This window comes from Triturus cristatus, chromosome 9 (assembly GCF_964204655.1).
Source record: "Triturus cristatus chromosome 9, aTriCri1.1, whole genome shotgun sequence".
Classification (NCBI taxonomy): Eukaryota; Metazoa; Chordata; class Amphibia; order Caudata; family Salamandridae; genus Triturus; species Triturus cristatus.
In genome coordinates this window covers 803,953,939-803,978,544 of record NC_140592.1, presented here as the reverse complement: position 1 = coordinate 803,978,544, position 24,606 = coordinate 803,953,939, and the positions used below count along the sequence as shown (strand labels likewise).

Sequence of the window (24,606 nt, the reverse complement as noted above, 5' to 3'; positions counted from 1 at the left end):
GCGTGTGTGTGAGGATTTCTAAAGGAATGGGGGTGGTGATGTTGGATTGATGTAAATGCAGGGGAGAGTTCATGTTGTTGTTGGGGGAGGAGTAGAGTTGGATATCAGTAGTGTCAATGGATAGGTGGGTTACCATCCGTAGAGGGAGGTGGGAAAGGGGGGAATCGTAGGTAGGAGAAGGGGGGTTATCATAAGGGGAGGAGTCAGAGGGGAGTAGTAAGGAGGTAGGTGGGGGAGTGGATGTGTCTAGTTTATTCTTGAGAAAATAGAAGAGATTGCTGAAGAGTTCCAGATTGTGATCTGAAGCTCGAATGAGTACGGTGCCATTGGTGTTGATGGAAATGGTGGCATTACCATTGCAAAAAGAGGAGGGTATAATAGTGGTCTTATGTTCATGAGTGATTTTCTTGGTGATAATGGTGTTGAGTGAGGAAGAGAGGGTTTTCCTACAGAAGATTAGGTCATTAAGTAAGGTGCCCTTGTTGTGGTAAAAGTAGGGGTCAGTGATAAGAGTTTCTTTTTTGAGGTTGAGAATTGTATGTTTGTGAATTTCCATGGCTTTTCTAGTTAGGTTGGGAATGTATTTTATTAAGAACAAGTAATTTCCTTTAGGGGATAGCAGGGAGTTCAACTTTCCGGGGTCCATGCTTGATAGTGGGAGCAGCAGAAAAATGAGGAGAGTAGGAAGGAGCATCTAAAGGAGGTATGTGATGGGGGCAGGAGTAGAGGGACCTCTAACTTTGGAATGTCCTATGGGAGCATACGCTACTGCTGAGAAGACAGGGGACATTACTTATTGTGGTTGATTCAGGACTAGTCAGTATAGCCTGAATGTCCTATACCACAATTCAAGAGACAATGTCCCGGTTAAGTAGCTGTTGACATGAACGGATAAAGGTAAGGCTAGGAGACTAAACAGTGAGCATAAACATTGCAGGAACAGTGTAGAAGTAGGCGCAAATATTCCTCAGTGGTAAGGACATCAACAAAATCTAGGGGGGGTAAGAACACAGAGGAAGGGGGAATAAAGCAGCTCATGCATCAGCATACAATGTAGTCATAGATGGGGTATACCAATTTATTATCAGATCAGACAGAACCATCCAAGTTTGCATTAGATTAAATTAAAAGATGACATTCTGGGGAGTCTTATAATAACTGATGTTTATTGATCAGTCAACATAATTCTCGAACAAGTAGTGTGACATCTAGTGGGGTGAATGAAGTACCACTCAATAAATCATAGGTATGAACGTATGGTAGTGTTCCCCAGGTTGTGTTGGCTGTAGAAGGAGCAAAGAGAGTGGGGGAGGAGCAACAGATAAGAGCAATACTAGGAAATTATAAGCAAAATTGTATTCTAAATTCTTGCACTAACTGGTGTTTATCAGTCAGTCATCGTGATCCTCAGGTTAATATTGCGACTAATTCATTAGGTGAGTGCGGCAGTTGTGCAACAAAATATTGGTAAGATTGAGTGGAAGAGGTCCCCAGACTGTGTTGGTAAAAGCTGGAACGAAAGAAACAGGGGAGGGGCAATCGGATCACATCAGTACAAGCATCTTTCAATAACAGTGAAAGCTCCTAAACCAGTACTCCAAATAACGCCTTTATAACCTTCCCACTTTGTCTCATTGCCTCTTCAAGAAGGCACCATTGCAAAACGATGCCCAGTCTTCACCATGACCTCAGAGGGATAAAGACATCTTGATACTTAACAGGTACAGCTATACAGGGATATATACCACAACATCCTTGTGAATGAAAGTTCCACTTGAACAGAACCGTTACAGTAATTTGAACTAACAAATGAATAGTGGAGGCATTCTGCTCAAAAGATAATACTAGATAATGGATCCAGTGAGTAAATTATGCTAATATGCACTTATCTACATCGAGGCCATTTGCAAAAGCAGTAACATTGGCTGTTCTAGACCACTTTACACTTTTGGCATAAGATTTTTAAGGTCCTCGCTCTTTCTTTTGAAGGATAAATTTGGGGACCATTGGCGGGGAGACCACATAGGGTCTGGAGTCTTCAAAATATGCTTTTATTCTGGCTTATTTGGGTTGTGCTAATTATTCGGAAAGTTATAAATTAACTCTAAACTTAGTTTTTTTTTCTCCAGAAAATGTCAAATTAGTCTGGCAGTTTGACAATGGTTCCCACTGATACTACGTACAATGACTCCTTCATACTCTTTGTGATAGTTCAAATTCTCATTGTCTTCTCTCTTACCTTAAGCTAGCTGAGGACAATTCAAAAAAGATATTTACTCTTCTCCACAATCAGAATAAATTGACAAAAATGTTAAAATTACTTTGGGAATATCAGATGACTATTCTGTTTACATGCTGGCCACTCAGTGAGCTATACATTCAAGCCCTGCTTCACTGAGTAGTAAGGGAAAACAGTAAGAAGTCATTAAGTTGTGAATATTAACCAATTCCAATTTATATTATGGTCCACTCCTTGGTTAAAATAATGCATGTTCATTGACAGAAGTCTATGTACAGCGAACTGTCACTCATATATTTAAAGTATCTTATCCTGTAACACGTCAGGGCTGTATTAGGTAAAGAAGCCATTAATTCATCAGGGCTAACAGCAGACACGGTTTGGCAGTATGTGGCGGCACGCAACTATCAACGACTCTAACAAGCAGGGATAGTGCTAGAAGTCCTATCAGTGGATATGAATACAACCTTCCTCTTCTTACACTGATGTACATTTGCAGAATGAGTATGGCAATAATGAGAAGCCAGAGTATACATTTTGGTTAAGACTGAGTCACAACTCTACTGGTAAACCCTTACTATTAGCTGAAGCATTCACCCTTCACTCCCCCATAGGACACTAATATCTTGGAAGTTAGATCAATTAGTACATCATAATAAATTGGATTTTTATTTCTAACACTGAATAAATAGGGCGCTTTTATTAGTTGTCTGAGACAAATATCCCCAGGGTTTCTGACTAAATGAGCCCTTGTTTAATATCTAGGAAATACTACAATTCCTATGTGCCTTCTAAAAATTTACTTAAAACTTACCTTTAATCTCTTGAAGGAATGTGGTACAGGCATTCATCCTCAACACACTTAAAAGTATACCACAAGAAACAAATGTTCAATAGTTGTTATATAAAATGATGCTGAATAATTTACCCGTAGTCTCCGCAGAATGGTAGCTACTCGTTTTTGTAGATTATCCCAACGTTGGTTACCTTCGTGGACCTTTTGCTTCAACTTGCTAGCGGAGTCTGTGCGATTTTCTCTAGCAAGACGCCTATACTGCTTATTGATTAACTCCAGTTGTGTCAGCCGCTCATGTATTTGTCGTTGAAAAGCCTGGAAAATAGATTAATGCATTTGCTTTCATTGCAGCCATCCAGTTATGCCTCTCTCTACCATAAGGCCCCTATCTCTACCACTGAATACTAAAAGGGCCATCAGTGCTACATAATACATGACCAAAATAACATCAAATGTTTCTTTTGTTTTACTGTATACTGGAAAACAATATTCAAAAGGGAGCAAAACAGTGTATGTTGTGTAGTAAGTAGTCAACCGCAAATATGCCAAAACTGAGTTTGCTGTTTGATAAGAGCATAACATTGGAAAACAGCTAAAAAAAGAGCAATGAGAAAACACAGAAGGCATCACCAGATTTTAACTATGAGGGAAACTGTAGGCTGTAAAAACTGTATACATTTCAACTGGTTTAAAAGACATAGGGCCTCATTTAGAGTTCGGAGGATGGGTTGCTCCATCCATAGAAATGGATTAATAAGGTATTTAATCTTCAACTCAAGATCTCTGTGCACCTTTTTCTCTCCTGGTAATACCACCCTGGAAACTTATTTCCTTAACTTGCCAGTCATCTACAGTGAGGAAACTTGGAAGAAGGGGGTGGGGGTAAGAAATCCTTAACATTTCTCCAATATTAAAGGGTGCAACTCCCCCAAAAAAGCATGTGCCAAGGCTGCAAACTGCAATACAAGTAGAAATGAACAACTAAGAAGACAGTAACCTCAAATTTCTTGAGTTCTTCTTTGGCGTTTGTGTACAAAACTTCTGACGAATTAGGGGAAGCAGCAGTTCTTTCTGCTGCATTCAACCATTCCTCAAAGCGTGAATAATCTTCCAAAAACTTCTGCCATAAACGCCAGGTTTCTTCAATTCTGGTAATAAAAAAGAATTTTAAAATGTCAGTTGTACTTCTGTTCCATGTTTAGAAGCCCCGTAATTCTTCAGAGTGGGGAATTCCCTGGCAGCTTTTATATTTGCAAGTCAGTAAATACATAAATTAACACACAAGTTACTTACTTGTGTGACAATATATCTGTAAGAGACATTAGTTAGTGATAGATTCCTTACCTTAGAATATCCCCAGGCGTCAAACTGGATCTGGAACATTTTCGTGAGCAGTACCCCTGCGCGTCGGTAGGCGTCTTCGTGTGGCTCCGCGTACGTCGCTGGCGTCGTAATCGCCGAGATGACTTCGTCGGAACTACTTAGATGTGCCCACGCTGGCTGACGTCAGTTCTGTACATGACTTTCCATGCCAGGAACGCAGAGCCATGCCGGAGACCAACTACTGGTGCACTAAAACTAGGACCCTGAAAGGGATGACCTCAACCTTAGAGATCAGTTCGCAGAAGGATTGGCGGGCGGTAAGGAATCTATCACTAACTAATGTCTCTTACAGATATATTGTTACACAAGTAAGTAACTTGTGCATCTGAAAGAGACACGTTAGTGATAGATTCCTTACCTTAGAATACATACCCAAGCAATACTAACCCCGGTGGTGGGTCTGCAAAGTGAGATTACACCAGAAAGTTACGGAGAACCGAACGGCCAAAGAAGCCGTTTCTCTGGACTTGACTGTCGAGGAAATAATGCGTAGTGAAAGTGTGCGGCGAGGCCCACGTGGCAGCCTGACAGATGTTTTGCAGTGTGACACCGTGTCCCAATGCCGTAGTAGCTGCTGTTGCCCTGGTCGAATGGGCGTGCAACTCTACTGGAGGTTCCTTTTTAGCCAAAGAGTAATAGGCTTGAATACACAAGACAACCAAGCGTGAGATAGTTCATTTGTGCACAGCCCGGCCTTTCTTGGCGCCCACGTAGCCAACAAAGAGCTGGTCATACACCCGGAACTGTTGTGTGCGGTTGCGGTAGAATGAAAGCGCACGTTTGGGTCCAGACAGTGGAGCCTCTCTTCCTCTTTGGAAGGGTGCGAAGGCGGAAAGAAAGTGGGCAGAGTGACAGTTTGCCCCAGATGAAAGGCAGTGACTACTTTTGGTAGAAAGGAGGGACGTGGTCGAAGCACAACCTTGTCCGGATGAACCGCCAGGAAAGGAGGTTTCCAGGAAAGATCCCGGAACTAACTCCCACGCCTAGCAGAGGTGATAGCCACCAGGAAGACAGTTTGTAAAATTATGAAGAGGCTCAAAGGGAGCGCACATGAAGTATTTGAGAACCAGGTTCAAGTCCCACTGAAGCATCACAAACGGATTAGGTCGGAAAAGGTGAGTAATGCCTTTGACCACAGGAGACTTGAAAAGAAAGGACTGATCAGGCAGCCTGAGAAAGGCTGAAAGAGCATAAAGGTACCCTTTAATAGTGCCCAGAGCAGAGCCCTGCTGGGTGAAAGAGAGAAGGAACAAAAGGACATCAGAAAGGGGAAGAATGGGGATCTACAGCTTTCGCTGTTCACCATGTCATAAATTTGTTCCACCGGCAGGCGTATACCGTTTTAGTGAAGGGACGCCTGGCTGCCAGAATGACATCACAGACCTCAGGAGGCAAGTCAAAAGGAATAAACTGTCGCCGCTTAATCTCCACGCAAGGAGGTGGAGGCTGGACAGGTTACAGTGGAGGATCGTCCCCTGCTGCTGCGACAGAAGATTCTCCCGAAGAGGCAGCCGGATCGGGGGATCCACGCTCATACTGAGTAGCTTGGGATACCAAACTCTTCGAGCCCAGTTCGGTGCCACAAGAATGACTTGGGCCTGGTCGCGTCTGATGTTCTTCAGCACTTTGGATAGAAGTGGTATATGCGGAAAAACGTACAACAGTCTGCAATCCCATTCGCGACGAAAAGCGGCTCTGAGCGAGGACCGCCTTGGAAACTCCAACGCGCAGAACTACGTCAGTGCACGTTCTCGTCGGTGGAGAAGAGATGTAACCAAGGGTCTCCCCACTGTAGAAAGAGACCTTGTGTAACCTGCGACTGAAGACGCCATTCGTGATCCATTATGCACCGATGACTGAGTTTGTCCGCCCTGGTGTTCAAAGAACCTGTCAAGCGTTGAACCACCAGGAAAATGCCCTGGCGTTCCAGCCACTTCCAGAGGCGCAGAGCCTCCAGACATAGGGTCCACGATCCCACCCCGCCTTGCTTGTTGCAGTACCACATGGTGGTGGTGTTGTCTGTGAACACTTGCACAACTCTCCACTGGACAGAGGGAAGGAATGCTTTCAGTGCAAGGAGGATCTCCCTGAGCTCCAAAAGATTGAGATGGAGCTCGGATTCCGCCGGAGACCAGATGCCTCTGATCTTTGCCTCTCTCATGTGGCCCCCCTACCCCAGGAGGGATGCATCCGTCACCACTGTTTGCTCCGGTTGGGGAAGGGAGAGGGATCTGCCTCTGACCCAATGCTGGTCTGTGAGCCACCACTGCAAGTCTTCTCCAGTGCAGTCCAAGATCTGGACGTAGTCGGACAGGTCTCCATGTTGCTGCATCTAATGGAACTGCAGGTCCTACTGCAGAGCCCGCATATGCGATGCGGCATGATTGATCAGCAGGATGCAGGAGGCCATGAGACCCAGCAGCCTCAGTGTCTTCCTGACCGAAACCCAGGACAAGGGCTGAAAGGGAGAATAAACCTGAAATTGCGCCGTGTCCCGAACCGCTCCGATGAAGAGGAGCTTTTGAGAGGGGATCAGATGCGACTTCGGCACGCTGATGGGAGTTCCCCAGCAAATGCAGGCGGTCGGCCGTTGTCTGGAGGTGGGAGACGACTGCCTGGGGCGAGCCTGCCATTAACAGCCAGTCGTCGAGATAGGGGGAGACTGAAACCCCTGATCTGCTCAGATGAGCTGCGACCACCACCATCATTTTCGTGAACACCCGAGGGGCGCCGGTAAGGCCGAAAGGGATCACAGTGACTGAAAGTGCTCGTGGCCTACTATGAACCGCAGGTAACGCCAGTAGATCGGCAGGATGGGGTTGTGACAATAAGCATCCTGCAAGTCCAATTGTACAACCCAATCCTGCGGGTGTAGGGCAGACAAGACCTGAGCAAGCGTGAGCATTTTGAACTTCTTCTTCCGGAGGAAGCGAGCGGCGTTCCGGAGGTTTAAGATAGGACGTAGGCCGGTGTCCTCCTTTGGAAGTAAGAAGTAGTGAGAGTAACAACCATAACCTACTTCTGACGTTGGAACATGCTCAATGGCCCATTGGCCAAGAGGGTTGCAACCTCGTGCTGGAGAAGTGTCAAGTGATCTCCTGACATGCGGTGGTGCTGAGGTGGCATGGCAGGAGGAGTAGTGTTGAAGGGGAGGGAGTAGCCCCTTCGGACCATTTGCAGAACCCACCTGTTCAAAGTGATGGCGCGCCAGTGGGGGAGGTGATGGCGAATCCTGCCGCCCACTGGCGTGTGGTGGGCCTTAAACACTGGACTGAAACAGCAGACTAGGACGGATTGATCTGCCTGCTAGCCCCGGGAGCCATTGGTGCGGGTTCCCTGTTGGCGGCTGCGCTGCTGTTATGCAAATTTCCCTGCCTATGGAGTAGGCGGAGTCAAGACCACAATGGATGGTGAACCTTGCTGCATCATTGCCCTCGGCAATTGCTTGGGAGAGCACCTTGCAAGCCTCCGCTAGACACTGAGGCAGCACCTGCACCACCGTGTTCCACACAGAGTGTGAATAGAGGTCAAATGGCACTTGGAGAGGCAGAGTCTTGGACAACTAGCCACTCTGACGTTAGGTGTTGTGTGAAGAAACTGGGGTTGCCTTGTATCCACAGGATTTAGGTGCATTATTGAAGGGTAGTAGCGGCTCCGTGGAGGGGGCCGCTGCTGAAAATATGCAGTCAGGAGAGCCCTGATAGGCCCTGTAGGGAATTTGAAGTTAGGGCCTCCCCTACGCAACACCACACAATGAACCAACCACCTCTGTAGCTACGGAAGAAGGGGACAGTGTATTAGGGTGTGGAGATAAGTCCAGCTTGCTGGGACTCTCCGTGTTGCCAACCTAGTTTAGTACATCCTCCCACCGAGCTGCGAGAAGTTCCACAGACCCCTCCTAGTACCCCCCTTCAGTCCCTGGCTGTTTGAGAGGCCGAGAAGGACGAGGGGCTTGGGGAAGGTGAAAAGATTTCACCCCTCAGAATAGGAATTGGAGAAGGCAGGCTTGATACCGTCTGGCCCTGGAGGCCGACACCGAGGTGGGATGCAACGGGGTTGCCGAGTCCAGAGCCGAGGCCGGAGCCAACGGCTGCGCCGATGCCGGAACCAACGGCGACGCCAAGGCCGGAGCCAACGTCTGCGTCGAGGCCAGAGCCAACAGCTGCGCCGAGGCCAGAGCCAACAGCTGCGCCGAGGCCGGAGCCATTAAGGATAATGGGGTGACCCTGTGTCCCTCAGAACCTGGGTAAGTATACACTATAAGCAAAAGTGGTTCTGTCGGGTACGACAAAAGATTTGTACACAGTATTCAATACACAACGGGTATTTCAAAAGAACAAATTACCATAAAGAAAAATCTTGAGAAACACACCAAGAATTTTTTTTGTTGATTAAACAGTAAATGTTATTCTTTACTATTCAATGTATATTGGGTTGGCTGTCGTGTGACAAAATACACAAACAACAATAACTACATAAGATTCAAGTGTACAGTAAGTGACTAATTGTGATAAGTGACAATAGTGCTGTACAAGGGTGACATGGATGACATATGAATACACAAGGGGGAAAAACATATATTATAGTCAAGTCCCAAATGCTAACATAACCCTCTGACAGGGATTATAATTTCCTGTTCAATTCAGGGGGATGTGTGGACTTAATAATGACTGTAACGTCGACGTTTCGACCCTAGATAAGGGAGCGTATTCTTGGGCATCCCGGGCGGGTCTTCTTCAGGACATGGGTGGGGAGGACAGCCTGTTGGGTGAAAGCCAAACTAAAATCAGGACGGTGTGTAGATGGTTTATAAGGTGGCATGAAAGGTGGCAGCAGTCATAGGCTTACCACCGTCAGTGAATCCTAATGAATCCAACTGGAATCAAAAGAAGATAATAGGTGTCAGCCGACACCTATGACTCACGCCGGTAGGTCGTGATCTGGGTAGACAGTCATAAGGGGTCACGGGAGGTCGTGGTCTGGAAGAAAAAAGATGAAGGGCAAGTAAGAAGGAGACTCTGACCCGGGTAGCAAGGGTGGTTCCTATCTATAGAGCCCTAAATGAGGCCTTCATACCTTATTTGATGCACACTTCACCGTCCGGTTGAAGTTGATTAAGGAGACGGCTGCCAAGGCGATCCAATTCTCTAAAGGAAAGGGGAGAGAATCGAATATGTCGTGTATCCAGGAGTGTAGATACAAAACAGGCGACAGATGTATGTGCGTGTGGGTGAGAAGCTGGCCCTGCGCTTCGTGAGTGATCATTCTGAAATATGGGTGATAAGTGAATTAGCGATATAATAAGCTTTCCAGATGTGAGCATGCTTGTACCGAGAGCTGGTATTGGACCATGCGATCTCCAGTGTTGTAGAATAAACCATTCCAGGCGAGTAACTAAAAATAGGCATTGGCATGCGATTTGCAATTAATTAGTTAAGTGCGCATGTGTAATAGATATCTCAGCGTGAGCTTGCGCTTTTAGATTACGAAAATAAAATGAAACACAGTGTTGTTTTGGGGCTCTGCAGTGATTAATAAAAAAAATGGGGGGCATGCACTTGCGCTCGTATGAGAAATCTGTACATTGGCCCAACAAATTCCCAGCGCGTAACTTAAATTAGGAGTGAGCATGCGAGTTACCCAAACTGTGCAATGAGTAGGCTACATGGTCGTTTCAAAGGGAGATAATTTCCATTGCACGGGGAGCCACAGAGTGCAAATGGGAGAGCGGGGGCGCCGTGGTATGCTTACTTGTAAGCCAACGGCAGTGCCGAGACCAGAGCCAACGGCGGCGCCGTGGCCAGAGCCAACGGCAGCGCCGAGGCCGTAGCCAGCAGCGGCGCTGAGGCCAGAGCCTGCGGCGGCGCTGAGGCTGGAGCCAACGGCGCCTCAGGGCATCTTGCCGGCGTAACCGGGCCCAAAGGTGGAGGCACGGGGGCAGAGCCACCCAAGGGGTCCACGGGTCCCAAAGGCATGCCGGAGGGACCCAATGGGGTAAACAAACGGCCCATGGACGACAGGAAGACCTGTATTTCTTCCAGAGTCGCGTACAGCCCCAGGAAAGGCGGGTAGACCGCAGGTAACAACGGAGGCTCCACCGGAGCCGCGGGGCAGTGACCGCCCGCCCCCTCCACCGTGTACCGTAATCGGTGAGGTGTAGACGAAGAGCGACGTCGCTTTTTCGACTTTTTATGGCGCCTGGACTTACCTGTCCCAGATTCCGACGAACGGTGATGACGGCCTCACGACCTGTCTCCTGACCTTCCTCATGAGCGAGATCTCGAGTGTCGCGGAGCCGAATGCCGGGCCTCCAACAACTTTCAGGAACGCTCCCTGGAAACCTTCAGTGCCGTGGCCCGACAATTGGGGCACGCTTCAGGGTCATGGGCATGGCCCAAGCAGAAGAGACACACGTTATGTGGGTACGCCACTGACATGTTCCGATGGCAATCCCGACAGGACTTGAACCCGGGCATCTCTACTAGCACCAGAAGTCGAGAACTCGAGAAAACGAGAGAAACAAGTCTCAGAAACCGAGTTAAAACATTAACTAGGGGTACCACCCTCTCTCGGATCTGCGCTTGCTGGCACGGAAAAAGAAAGAACTGACATCAGCGCAAGTGGGCACGTCTAAGTAGCTCAGACGACGTCATCTCGGCGACGACGACGCCAGCGGCGTATGCGGAGCTACACGACAACGTCTAGCGACGCGCAGGGGTACTGCTCACAAAAACTTTCCGGGTCCAGTCTGACGCCTGGGTATATTCTAAGGTAAGGAACCTATCACTAACGTGTCTCTTTCAGATATTAGCCCTACAGGGGGTACTATCCTGCACAGCTAAACATTTATTCTTTTTATGTGTATGCTGAATAAAGAGAGTAAATGTTAAAGACGTAGGATTTCCAGCCCTACCAATAAACCATTTCTAATTTCCAATCTAATAATAATGGCAATGAGTGTAGAATATGAAATGGATAATTTGCAGGTCTTTACTACTAAACCATACTATAGAATGTCATAAAACAGAGACATAAAATATACAGAAATGTTTTCCCCTAGAAAACAGAAGGGGATTGCACACATTTAGAAGACATTGATTAATGTGATGTCTTAGAAATGGTGTGAAGAAAATAAGAAAGGCACCTAGGAGCCTGTGTTGATTTAAATTATGAGGCACTGCATTGATGTCCCAGCAAGATGGCTAAAAAAGCAGTATTTTTTTCTGATACAGCTCAAATTATTACATCAAATATATATACTATAACTGGATCCTGTTGAAAGCTTTTGCTTTGATAGATTTGGATCTATAGGTGGGAAGTTGTAGTTCAGTAGGTTACTGTTTTTGCACATGGTGTGGAACCCGATAATAAGAGAATTCTCAATTAAGGGGTAGAGAGGCCTAGGCGGTGTTAAGTATTCAAAGTAAATTAGATATCAAGATGATGCTACTGGGTATCTGGCGTGATTCTCCACCCTCTGAAATACAATAAACCAATTTGTGACTGGTGGTGGCCAGGTGTTCTATTGACAGGATGTAGATTTTATCCTAAATTTCAAGATCAGCGTACCACTATGCAGCTGCAATGGAGATTTGTAAGTGTAGGAAATGCAGAACTGTATGAAAATATGAGGCAAATGGAATGGGTCGCATGATCTGTTAATAACAGAGAAAACCAGAAAATTATTCAACACTCTGCTTCACTAATTCAACTTGCCTATGTTGAGAAGGGCCACTTCTTTGCAGTTGTGAAAACTATAATCTCTCTATACCGGTGATAGCTGTCACAGGCAAAGAGCTGCTTGCAATTAGAGTAATATTTGATGGTTAAACAACATGCCTATATGAGTGTGTTGTCCCCATAACAAAACATTTTTGATGGATGCATTTACCCAGGGGATGGTGCTCCTATTATTCTTCACCTCACTTGGTAACATTTTCTCATTCAGTTGTATGGACTTCATACTTTTTGAAGACAAACAAACCCTACCCCTTTTCACACCCTAACCATCAACCTTGAGTGATTAACTACCTCATTGATATTAACTATTTGATTGTGCAGAATTAACTTATGTTCAACTAATTTAAAACTTAAATGAATTGGTGTCCTCCATCCACCACTTCCCCTATACTGTCTTTTATTATTCCCATGCCATCCGACAATGTAGCTTCTTATTATTCTGCCAGGAACCTATGGTAAATTTTGACAGTCACATACCCTTACCTTTCACAGTGTCAACAATTATCTCTTCTTGTTCCCTAATTTTCAAATTCTAAAAGATCACCTCTGCTTCCACTTGGCCAGGGCCCAATCCAGTCTTACATAAACAAGACTAATGTAACACCATCCACAGTGGTGTGCAACTTAACCCTTGCCAGCCCCAGATAACTATTCTATATTCCAGGCAACAGCCATCACCTCTTTTTGTAACCAGGGAGGGTACTACTCAAGTCACCATAGGGCTTGCACAAATTGCTCACACTGAAACTTTGACTGTGGCGTATAACCCCTCTCCATCAAGTGCTTAAATGCAGTCTCTAGATTAAAGTCCTCCAATCTCCCTGCACCCATTTACTGGAACATCCCCATTATGAAAGAGATGCGAGCTTTAAAGCCAGAGGGTTATGGTCACAATTCTAAACCCGAGTGTGATAGATTTTTAAAGGGATATGTAAATACAGTACCTTAAAATGTTCCACAGAACACGGGAGGAGAAAGGCAATCATCAAGCATCATGCATCATTGTTACAGCTATCACTGTATTTGTTGCAAACTCTGAACTTACAGGCATCTGATGTGGAGAACTATGTTCTGGAAACTTAGACAGACATAGTAGGAGAGCGATTGAGCTGTAACGACCTGATTGTTTTTTATTCTTTGACATAAGGACTAATGATTGACCCACTTTTAGGAAAGAGTTCAGAATCCCCTAATCTGGTCTGGAAAGGTGTTGAGTCTTTTCTGATGGCGAAAATTGAATGTGATAGGGTGATAGGCATAAATGTTGTTCCTTTTAAATAGTTGAGGGAGGCAGAGACTGATTGTGCTGGCTGGGTGATGGGGTGAAACTTTTGGATCCACTACCTGTTTAGAAATCACATGAAGATCATTTTAATCATGCAGTTAGGCAGCAAGTAGAAATTGAAATGTAAGAGCAGTTGCTTGGGTTCATTTGCAGGGACTTTCATTTTGGATTCTAAATATATTTGCATCTCTACTAAACATGTTTTATAAAATATGTTGTGGTGTTCAATGCTGTAATCTGTGCATGTTTAGATTTTTCATTTTCTCTTTGCCATTTCCAAATATATTTTCTGTGGGTTGCTTTATGGATTTTAACCTTTTTTATGAGTTATGTGCAGGGTTGTGTTCTGGTCTAAGGGTTTGTTAACAAAGCATTTGGGTGCCGACAGGTTTATGTGCAGCTGTACCATCAGTCTGCATGTTTAGGACACAGTAGCACAATAATGTTGCATAGAATGAGTATATTAAGAAAATGAGATTGAACTGAATCCTTGGGCAGCTCGATCTCAGTGACTAAAAAACAAAACGACAAAAGATACAATCAAAAATGGCCTTGCTGTATGGTCACAGGGGCGGTGAATGAGAGAAGTTCACAGAAAAATACTACAGTTTGACAAGTTAAGATGTAACACAGGGTTCTGTGGATGCTTTTGTGTTGGACTGACTAGTAACTACAAAGACGAATACCCATAAATCAGTGTTTTTATTGGTCAGCCATCATATTAGATGTCAATATAACTGAAAGTCTCACGGTTTTACAGACACAAAGAACTATGCTTGAGGAGGTACTTACTTCATGCGCCTTTCCATAGAGAGAGAGCAGATGTTCCTCCACCGTCTGTCAAGGCTCCTGGTTGTCTGGTGTATTGAGTCACACTCTGTCTCATTAGCACATGCGTCGGAATCACGTAAAAGTACCTCACATATACTTAACACTGAAGCAACTCCTGCACTATGTTGCTCAATGTCCTGCTGCAAATCCTGCAGAGAAATGGGTATAGCAATGTTAGGTAAGCATGTAACATGTTTATGAAAGTGATTGGGATATATTTTACCGTAGTTCTGTGTTGCAACAGTCTAATTCAACAGAAGATGGGAGAGGTGCTATAACTGGTGAATAAAAAAATGTGTACACTTTCTCTCACGGTCAACGTAACCTTTGATAAGTTTTGCATCCTTGTGACCAATTAACCAGGCTGCCTCTAGAGTTTGTCACACTCTTACATCCGCTCGAATTTTTTCCTCAAGTCTTGTTTTGTTTACTTGTATGGTTACATTCATTTTTTTGCATTATTCCTTCAATGGTAATGTTCTAGTTTTGTGCCTGATCAAATTCTGAATTATTTACTAGGTCTATTTACTTCACAGAGGAGAAGGGCAAGATTGCGATTACCCACTGCAGTTGACTCAGTTACTATCGCATGGTTGCATCACAGGATTTCATCAAATGAAATACAAAATATGCCTTTTAAACAGTAACCAAGGTGATTATTCATTTCTTGAAAACGAATATTTGATGTGGATCTAGAAATGGGATGGTATGCAGGAGGGCAGATGCAAAGATAATGTAAAAGGGCCATGCACCCTGTTTCTATGAACTGTGTGCTGAAAACATGCACAGGTAGGTGACTGTGCAATATGCCTATTGAGCCACCAGGAAATCCCCTCCCTAAAGCTTCACTGTATGTGTTATATAATGTATTACAGCATAATCCAGAACCTAGTGAGATATCTGCTTTCACCTCAATTCAATTTTGTTTATCAATTTGAAATAAATTGACATTCTACATCAAATAATTGTAATGAATGTTTTTCAGACATCATTAACATAAAGTAATTGCTATTAACATGATCCACCACTAGTGATTACAATTGGAGTTTTACATTTATTTGTCTATCTCTAAGAATGGCATTCCAGGGTCTGGCTAACAGTATTTATAATACTCTAAAACTGATCTCAGACTATATACAAATAGATATACAAACAGGATAGCAGGATTCGTGATTATTTGCAATCAAATTAAAATGCAGACAAAAAAATTCTACTTGAAGAAACGTTTTGCTAAACCTTTGTGCAACTTTAAATACCACTTTTCTGAAGTATTGGTTAGTAAAACGTGGTTGATGCATGCGAATACTTAATAAAAAGAATAATGAGGGAGAGTCAGTGTAATACCATTATAGACAACATTATGTACATCATGAAAATAAATTATAGATTCTAAGAAAGTAACAAAAGGACACCCACAGGTATATGTCTCACAAGAGATTAAAGAAATAGTCTTGGAGTCTGTACTCCTACCTAACATTTGTAAATGCCATCTCATGCAAACATCTGCTGAAAGACTGCAATTTCACTTTGTTTCCTATAACCTTACTTTCTACCCTGGAGAATATGTACTCTGTCCTAGTCAATCTTTTCCAGAGTGGGAAGAGATTGGAGAAGAGTTGGTAAATACCCTTAAATCTGTTAGTTTGTGAGCGTGCAGAGTGTCACAGTCTATTTCATGCCACGAATGGAGATTTGCAGAAAGGTGGCAACATCATGACTTTGCTAGAATCCAAACCCAGGTATAATACAAAACCTGGCACAATACAAAACCTGGCATAATCAGACAAGCTATTAACAGAGCTCTGATAAAATGAGCACACAGCCATAATTTACCACCTCACTCCATGGCCGCAAAAGGACAAGCAGATTTTTTATACAGGACAAATAGATTTATGAAGCATCCTTTCTCTTGGATGAGGAGATATTTTATAAAATTCAATCCCCTGGTTGGCATTCAAATATACTATGAGTTAAACCTTCCATGTGATGTACATGGTAAAATGGTTTACTGCCACCACTAGGCCACCCAGAGTGTCCTACCATTTGAGTTCCATGAGCACAGGCTGATGCACACACTATTCATAAGGTTCACTACCTGCATCAAATCAACTAATGCCATTTTTACTGTAGTTCTTCACCATTCTGGAGAGTCTTTGCAAAAAAAAAAATAATAATAACACATCAAAAAGTCTCTGTCTTCATGTGGAAGCACAAGACAAATGCAACTGCGAGAAGTTGGATCGTTCATCTTGTCCAAGAACAATGTACTCTTCATCATCAGCGTGTCTAACGCGGAATCAAAATGCAAATCTTATGATGTTCATCGTTAAATGCACAAATGATTTGCTTGTGCATTTTACTGAGAAAGCAAGAGCTATTTCAATCTTTTCACTAGCCCACGATTCCTTAACCATTGTCTTGTAGCTGGGACCATGAGGCACATGCTGTACTGTTATCGCTCTAGCTTACTTCGGAGATATTACTCGGCTAGTTCAAAAAACCTCTGCAGTTCTCATAGGTTTGATGGTACAACTGGACATCGATGTGTGTAGCTCTCCCACTAGAAGTCGATTTCTTCCATTCCTTTTGCCTTCCAATTATACATAAAGTGTAGTTATCAAAATGCACAGGGCCTGGTCTGTAATGCAAATGGTAATGTTACGCACTCAGAGTCAATAGCCATCAGTGATGTTGCTGATCAGACACAAATGCCTTGTAACATATGCCATAGGCTTTTCCCGCTCACAGTTCTTCCCGCTAACATAAGCCCCGCCCACCTCAGGACCACCTAATGCAGGTCGCAGCGCAATTGCTTTAGTAGGTATCTGGGCACCCAACTTGCCACTTGCCTGTGGCCTCTAGTTCCTGCTTGTTCTAGCCTGATGCAGTGACACCGCCTCTGTCTGAGGGTTCCCGCCTGGGATTTCCCAACCGAGTTTACCCGCTCACTGTTCTTCCCACCAACCGAAGCCCTGCCCGCCCCTGGACCTACTTATTGCAGGCCGCAGTGCCAAAGGCAAGCCCTTCTGTGCCCGTCCACAACTGGACCGTGCCGTGCTACGACCCCTAAGCCTCCTGCCCCCCAATGATACACAATCACCAAACTCTACACCCTCGACCCTGGATGCCACAACAAATACTTTCACTGCGCTGACCTATGCTCCACCATAGGACCTTTAACCTGCATACACTGCCAGTTCACCTGCCAGCCCCTCCCCGAACACACCAGACACCACCCACACAAAAAAGAAGCCAGAATCAGTTACATACTCACCACCTTATTTAACACCTCAATTGCCTCTGCCACCTTCCCCGAGGACTGGTAATACGCAGAAGTCAATGCCCCACTATAGAAACCATTGCAAAACCCCTGCAAATTCAACAACTACTGACCCATCTCCATGTTTCCATTCTCTGCCAAATTCTTGGAAAAAGTCATAAGCCAACACCTCTCATCACATCTGGAACGGAACCTCCTACTCAACTCCTCCCAATCTGGATTCTGCAGCAACCACAGCACTGAGACACCATACAGAACGCCGCAGTCAAACTCGTCCTGTCTCTTCCTAGACAAACCCACATCACCCCCTACCTCAGGGAACTCCACTGGCACCCTGTACAGAAAATATGCAAATGGCCCATGCATGCAAGGCCCTACACAACTGAGGTACCACTTACTTGAACTAAAGCCTGAACTTCCATCAGCCCAACAGACACCTCCACCTGTCTCTAACCCTCATCCCCCCGCATCAGTGTAGCAGATGCTATGGTCACTCTTTCTCCTACCTAACTGCAAAGACAAGGAACGAGCTTTCCATTAATCTATGGACCTCCCCATCTCTTTCAGAGTTACAAAAGTCCCTGAAGGCATGGCTATTCGACTGGACTCTGCCAGCACCTGAATACCCTCCTGAGTGACAAGAAGCATACTACAAATCTACTGATTGATTGATAGGCTGCTGTCTATCATCATTTGGTCAGTGACTCACAGGTGCACTTACTAATATTCAGTTACGCTTTACTGGAAATTCTACAAAGCTGAAAATGTTCACAGTTTATTGTTCGCTTTGTGTGCTTATAAAGCGCTCAAATACCAAAAAAGGTGTCTTGGCACTAACTGAGCTACTAGTCAGTGAGAACCTGACCATATTTAAATTGAAGAAAACAACCATCTCTTCAAGAGCTTTCTAAATACCAAGAGATTAGATAGAGCTTTAAGATAAGGAGCTAAGCCATTCCAGGCCTTTGAGGCTCCCACTACGAATCCGCTTCCTCCCCAATTCACACACTTAAATTTAGGAATAACCACCAGATTGGCTGAGGCTGTGCGTAGGGACCTACCTAGTGTATACCAGGAAAAACTATTCATTAGAAAGAGAGGGCCTTGCTGGCTGGTGGAGTGCCTTATGCGCCAGACAGAGTGCTTTGAGAATAATTCTCTTTCTAACTGGAAGCCAGTGTAATTTCGTAAGTTCTTGGTAAACTGACTGGTACTTAGGAATCTTAAGGAGCACACGATCTGCCACACTCTGCAGGGTCTGCAATTTATTCAGAACATGCTGATGTGTGTGCATTTACAGACCATTGCAGTAATCAACACGTGATAGTACCAGTGCTGTAATCAAAGTCTTCTGCAAATAGACCAGAATGAAAGGCAAAACTTTCTTAACCATTTTAGAGTGAGAAAAGCAGCACAAATAACCGTGTTAACCTGATTCACATAAGAAAGTTTATCATTGAGAACAACACGCAACTTCTTAACTGACTTAATGGAGAAGGGGGTGGCCCAAGTTTAGAAGGCCACCACGAAGGGGACCAAAACGATGGCTGAGCCCTAAACAACAGCACCTCAGTCTTACTAGTGTTAAGTTTGAGATAATTTGCGGCCATTCAGCGACTAACTTCTCTCATGCAGTTGCAGAAGTTGCCAGCCACTGCTTGGTATTCCAAAGTAAATGTCACCACAATTTGTGTGTCATCGGCATAAGATGTTAAAGTGAAGCCAAAGGAACGGATCAAATCAGCTAGGTGCGTAACATAGATGTTAAAAATATGTTGGACTCAGCGGGGCTCCCTGAAGTACCCTGCAAGGGAGAGAGAAAGCAGCTGAAACAAACTCTCCCAATATTATCGATTGCTCATGCCCTGTAAAGAAGGAGGTGAGCAACTTTCATGCTGACCCAGTCACCCTGATCCTACCCAGCCGATCCATCAGCAGCCCATGACTCACCATGTGAAAGGCTGCTGACAGCTAAAGCAGAATAAGGGCACCTCTACCTCCCTGATCAAGGGACATTGGGATCTCCTCCGTTTCTTTAAAGAGGGCCGTCTCCGTACTATGTTCTGCCTGAAATACACATTGGGTAGCGTTCAGCAGATTGTTCGTCTGGAGATAATTCACTAGCAGATCATTCAGGGCTCTTTCAATGATTATAAAAGATAGAGGAAGGCAGGAGATGGGCAAATAACTACCTGTGTCTGAGAGATCAAGTGTAGGTTTCTTTAACAATGGTCAGACTGACACTGTCTTCCAGACGGATGGAAGAGTTCCTGAGTGACACATCAGATGGAAAATTTCTGCTGGTATTGGCCCTAGGACCTCAGCAGCCAGAGACGCTACTCTAGGAGGACACGGGTCTGTTGGCAAGCCTGATTTGGAAGATTTGATCTTCTTTGTGACTTCTTCAGCCGAAGGAGGAATAAAATGAGATAGTGAAGAAGCCAAATCAACCTTCAAGGAGGAACTTACAACCATAAGAGAAGAAGAATTACATTTGAAGACATTTTTATAAACCTCCTTGACTTTGCGGCAAAAAGTGATTGGCAAGGAGTCACAGAAGGACTGACTACATTCTATACATTCTATTGTCACAGAAGATGTGTCGGTAGTACATTTTTTTATGGTCAAAAACAGCCCTTTTGAGGAATTTCCTGATGCTTCAATTTTCTTAGTGAAACAAGAAGACTTTGTCTTCCGAATCGTTGTGTTATATATGGCCAGACATTTTTATATATATATATGACCTTCTAATCCTTGCTGTTGCCAACTCTCCACTTTTTTTCTTGTCTTCTACAAGACTGTTTGAGGGCCTTTAGATCATCGTAAAACCAAGGAGTCAGTGGATGTACTTGCTTGATTCTGGACCTCTTCAAGGGGGCCAGGGTAGTAGTGGCAGACATTAGCCAACTCGAGTACTCTCGCCCCCGCCAACTCAACCTCACCCAAGAGTCCTAAAGGCTGAGAAGGGCAGGCTCCTGGATTTTGTGCCATGCCCAAGATGAAGACCAAACTGGACCAGGACTGGGAGAACTGCAGCAAATTCCTGCCGCGACGACCCACAATCAAGGTCCGCTAATTTCTCCTGCATCCTAAGGAGGACAAAAGCCCCTTAACAAAGTCATAGGTAAAGACTGCACCTATGATCACGTCAGCAACGAGCCACTGAGCTCGCTGATGAAGAAGGATAAGTGAAGGCACCCACCCTCCTTATTCCACACCGCGGTCCTGAAGAAGGCCACCTGACTCAAAAGAGCAACCCTAAGGCCGAAACATGTCGACATCCCACAAGATGCTGTGGACCAATCATTAATCCGCCCTAGCACCACCGTTTCTTTTAACCATATCCCTTTCCTGACTAAATAAAGTTTCTTCAAACAGGATTGGTAGATATTTTTCACTTTCCACGACTGTGACCCACACAGTCTCCCGCCTGGTGGAGGTTGGGTAATCACTTGGAGAACTGAATCCCCAAGTGATTACAGCCCGATGAGGACACTATTCACCTTACCGCACGAGCAGGAAACACATACCGCGTACTATGAAAGTGTGGTTGAGGGTCTCCGATAAACACATCTGAGACTCTGGTTCGTTGACACTGGTGATGCACTCCTCTATGATTGTTGGTCGACCAAGTTGGACCAGTCAAAAAGCCTCTAGACAATTTTTACAGTCGAAAAGCTTCTAGACAATTGTTTAAGTCCAATGTCAAAAAGAATGGCCCTATGCCGATCAAGGGGATTATTCTAATATTTCCTAAAGTGGAATTCTTAGAAAAAATGCCCTCAATATATGGCCCGCCTAGTGAGTTGGGCCATCAATCAGCTGGACTAAACCTAATGCGCACACAGTGGAAAGTAAAGCAGCTGTGTCAATGTCATTCTCTACCTCCAGGTTAAAATTAAAATCGTCAAGGATCGTATAATGATCACTTAGCAAACTATCAGCCTCCAAAAGATTACCAATCTCCTGCACAAACATGCTACGTGGGCTGGGTGGACAATAAACAAGTATACAATTAAAACTTTGAAAAGGGGATAGATTCAACTTAAAATAAACAGCCTTGCAGAGCGATGAAGAAATAGGGGTGCAATGAGCCGATAGTTCTGATCTATGCATGATTGCAATGCCTCCACCCCATCTTCCTGACTGGTCTAGTCTAAAAACCAGGTGGAGTGGCTGCAAGAATATCACGCTGTGAAGAAAGGTCTGCCTGGGTCTCTGTAATGAATATTAAAGAAGAATTGTAGGTCTCAAGAAAAACCATAAATTCTGCCTTGTGTTTGACTAAGGAGCGCACATTGAAAAGAGCACATTGCATGAGAGGCCTGAATTGAGAGGCAGCCCCTAAAGTGGAATTACCACTTTTAGGCCCAATTACCACCTCTGCATGAAGCATCACAAAAGACATTCCACACCTAGTATATTCACAAGGAAAAGCTTTTAGAAAGGCAGAAGGATCATGCCGCATGCAGCAGATGTGTTCACCTACTTGATTAAATACCATTAGCAAATCACTGGTGTAGGTGATTATAGGAGGAAGATCTAGTCCAAAACTGGCAGAGTGGCTGGCGCTGTCCGCGGTCCGTGCGCAGAGGGGCGCAGACAGCCTTGTCTTTGCACGGCCATGCTACAGGTGTGGCTCAATAGCCAGCCATAGCAGCAACGAGGCCATGGGTGTGGCCGGGGGCGTGTTTAGTCGCGTCAAATGCGGCAAGTCAGGCCAATTAAAATCAATGTGGAAAACACGGCTATTATTCAGAAGGGCAAGTCTGAGACTGCCTTGCAGTTGGTTCAATTGTTTATGTTGCAGTCTGATGCCACAAAGCACAGTCTTCTAAAGCACTCTGTTGGGGTTGCTTTGGTCTGCCCTTCCTTTTTTGTGACACATTTTATTGTTTGTTTAATTCTCGAACCATCCACAATGAATGTTTCTACAATCAGTGTGAACAAAAGGAAAACAGAAACCAAAGAAACAGAGGTGCAGATTGGCATACCCCCACTTACTCCTCATGTATCCCCAAACCATGCTCTTCCAGTATATGTTTCCCAGTCAGTGTCTGACATACTATTAGTCCAGTTATGTAGCTTCATACGGTTGTCCCTATTATGTGCGTATCCCCACAGAGAGACTCAACCCAATCCATCCTAGGAGTAATCATGATACCTCGATATTCCGCCCAAAATCTCCATATTTTAAAGTATTTCCTGGGGCATCCCAGACCTTCATATACTACACTCTCAATACACATACAATAATGCATTCCCGCTTTCCGCTCCCCAACCGAGGAGGGGGTCTTCATTTTTCCCAAAACAGGTAATGTCTTGTGTCATCACTGTGAGTCCCAAACAAAGTAGTGTCAATTTGTGACTGTCCTGGCCAATGATTGTGTTGATGTGTAGGATGGATTAGCTGGGGGTCACACCCTGTGTGCCACCCCAGAACCCTCTGTAATCAATCTCCTAATCTTTCTGAAAACAGCTCTGCTTCTGTCTCATAGAAAACTAAAACTGATGGTAATCTCAAACTTACACATGCCCATCATCAACCGGCTTCTTCTCTTCCACAGACTCAAGGAAGAAAATCCCAAGATTCAAGACCCTGTTCTTGGCACACAGGCAGTTTATACTCTCAATAGTTGCTGGAGGGACTTTCTTTTTTTCCTGTTTCTGTCAGATTGATCAATCACCATCTACCCTCAGCTTGTAACCTATTTTCATGCAACAGGAGTAGCTCACATTCACCAAAACCTTTCACCACCGGTTGTCACAGCAGTAACCTCACTAAGGTTTGTATTTACATGATATGGGATTACAGCAACACAAATTAGTCAAAACCAAAAGCCCCGCAAATAACAAATGTACTAAGCTGATGAGGGGTTTGAGAAAGCCCTGAGTCTGGAAGTAAAGCAGGAGAAAGAATGCAAAGAAGCATAGCATGATATTCACAATTACACGTCCCTACTCTTTGGCTTACTTGGTAAAAGAGAACTAAGTCGACATGCCTGAACCAAATAATCTGAGCAACAAGCTGCTGAAAGTAAATATATGTTTCCAGCTTGAAAGTTTTCTAAAATAACAAATATTGGTTTTAAAAACCATGATTGAGAGTTTACCAAATGGTGAGAATACTGGACCACAGAGCGAGTGAGGTTATGTATGGAAAATAACTGACAAAAGTGAATACATTTAACAGTAGGCTAGACAGTTCTAAATGAGTCACTGTTGAGAATATTTTAGTTCTCGGTCATCTCAAAATGGAGGGGTAACAACCCAACAGTACACATTATCTTCTTGGATCAAGACTTTCTTACAGTGGCCGTCGTTGAAATTTAGGGACGCCTTTCAAATTAGTCCAGAATGAAAATGAGTTTCTGTTGGATACAAATATCCACAGAAAATGTGCTTCTGGAAAATCACAATGTTGATTCAAAGTTGGCCCTCAGAAAGACTAGATATTCGAAACTGCCAATCTACCTTTGAAATTCTGTCACAACAGTAGATGCACAAATACATTCACTATATTCACCTTTACAATAATAAATTATTATTCACGTTTAATTGAAAAATATTATATCCATTCGCTGCTTACACGCCACATAAACGCACACACACACAGAAGTACAGTACAGAAGGGTGAAATATAAATAAAAATAGCTAATGGGGTGCATCACTCTGAAACTTGTGTAAACCTGTACCAAACTAATGTGTGGTTCTGCTACCGATGTAAGTTTGTGTTAAATCTAAATGCAATAAAGTTTGCTATCAAAAAAAAAAAATAGCTAATGGGTAAAGTGTAATAGTTAGACCAAACATATCTGGTGCAAAGCAAGTACTTGCACAGTAACAATTTCATGGTCTGCTGAAGAGAGATTCAGATCTTTTCTCAGGACGGTGCAGAGGCCGCAGGACCCTGTAACTTGGAGAGGTAACTATTTGACACACTGCAAGTAGATACCGCCTGTTCAAGCTCCCACCTTCTGTTAAAAGGGATATAACAGAGAGGAAGAACCACTAATGTATTTGAACTCTTCTATTACTGTGCCCTGGCCCCC

General features: G+C 44.2%; 1 protein-coding gene across 1 annotated transcript in view; it reads right to left on the bottom strand.

The window, feature by feature from the left end:
- LOC146798869 (nesprin-2-like) overlaps positions 1-24,606 on the bottom strand; it is a 194,839-nt gene that overhangs the window by 121,254 nt on the left and 48,979 nt on the right. The window contains exons 5-7 of the mRNA XM_085626205.1: positions 14,236-14,423; positions 4,033-4,183; positions 3,168-3,350 (exon numbers count right to left, since the gene is read on the bottom strand). Of these exons, the coding sequence (XP_085482331.1) occupies positions 3,168-3,350; positions 4,033-4,183; positions 14,236-14,423 (522 nt within the window). The remainder of the gene's footprint in view (positions 1-3,167; positions 3,351-4,032; positions 4,184-14,235; positions 14,424-24,606) is intronic.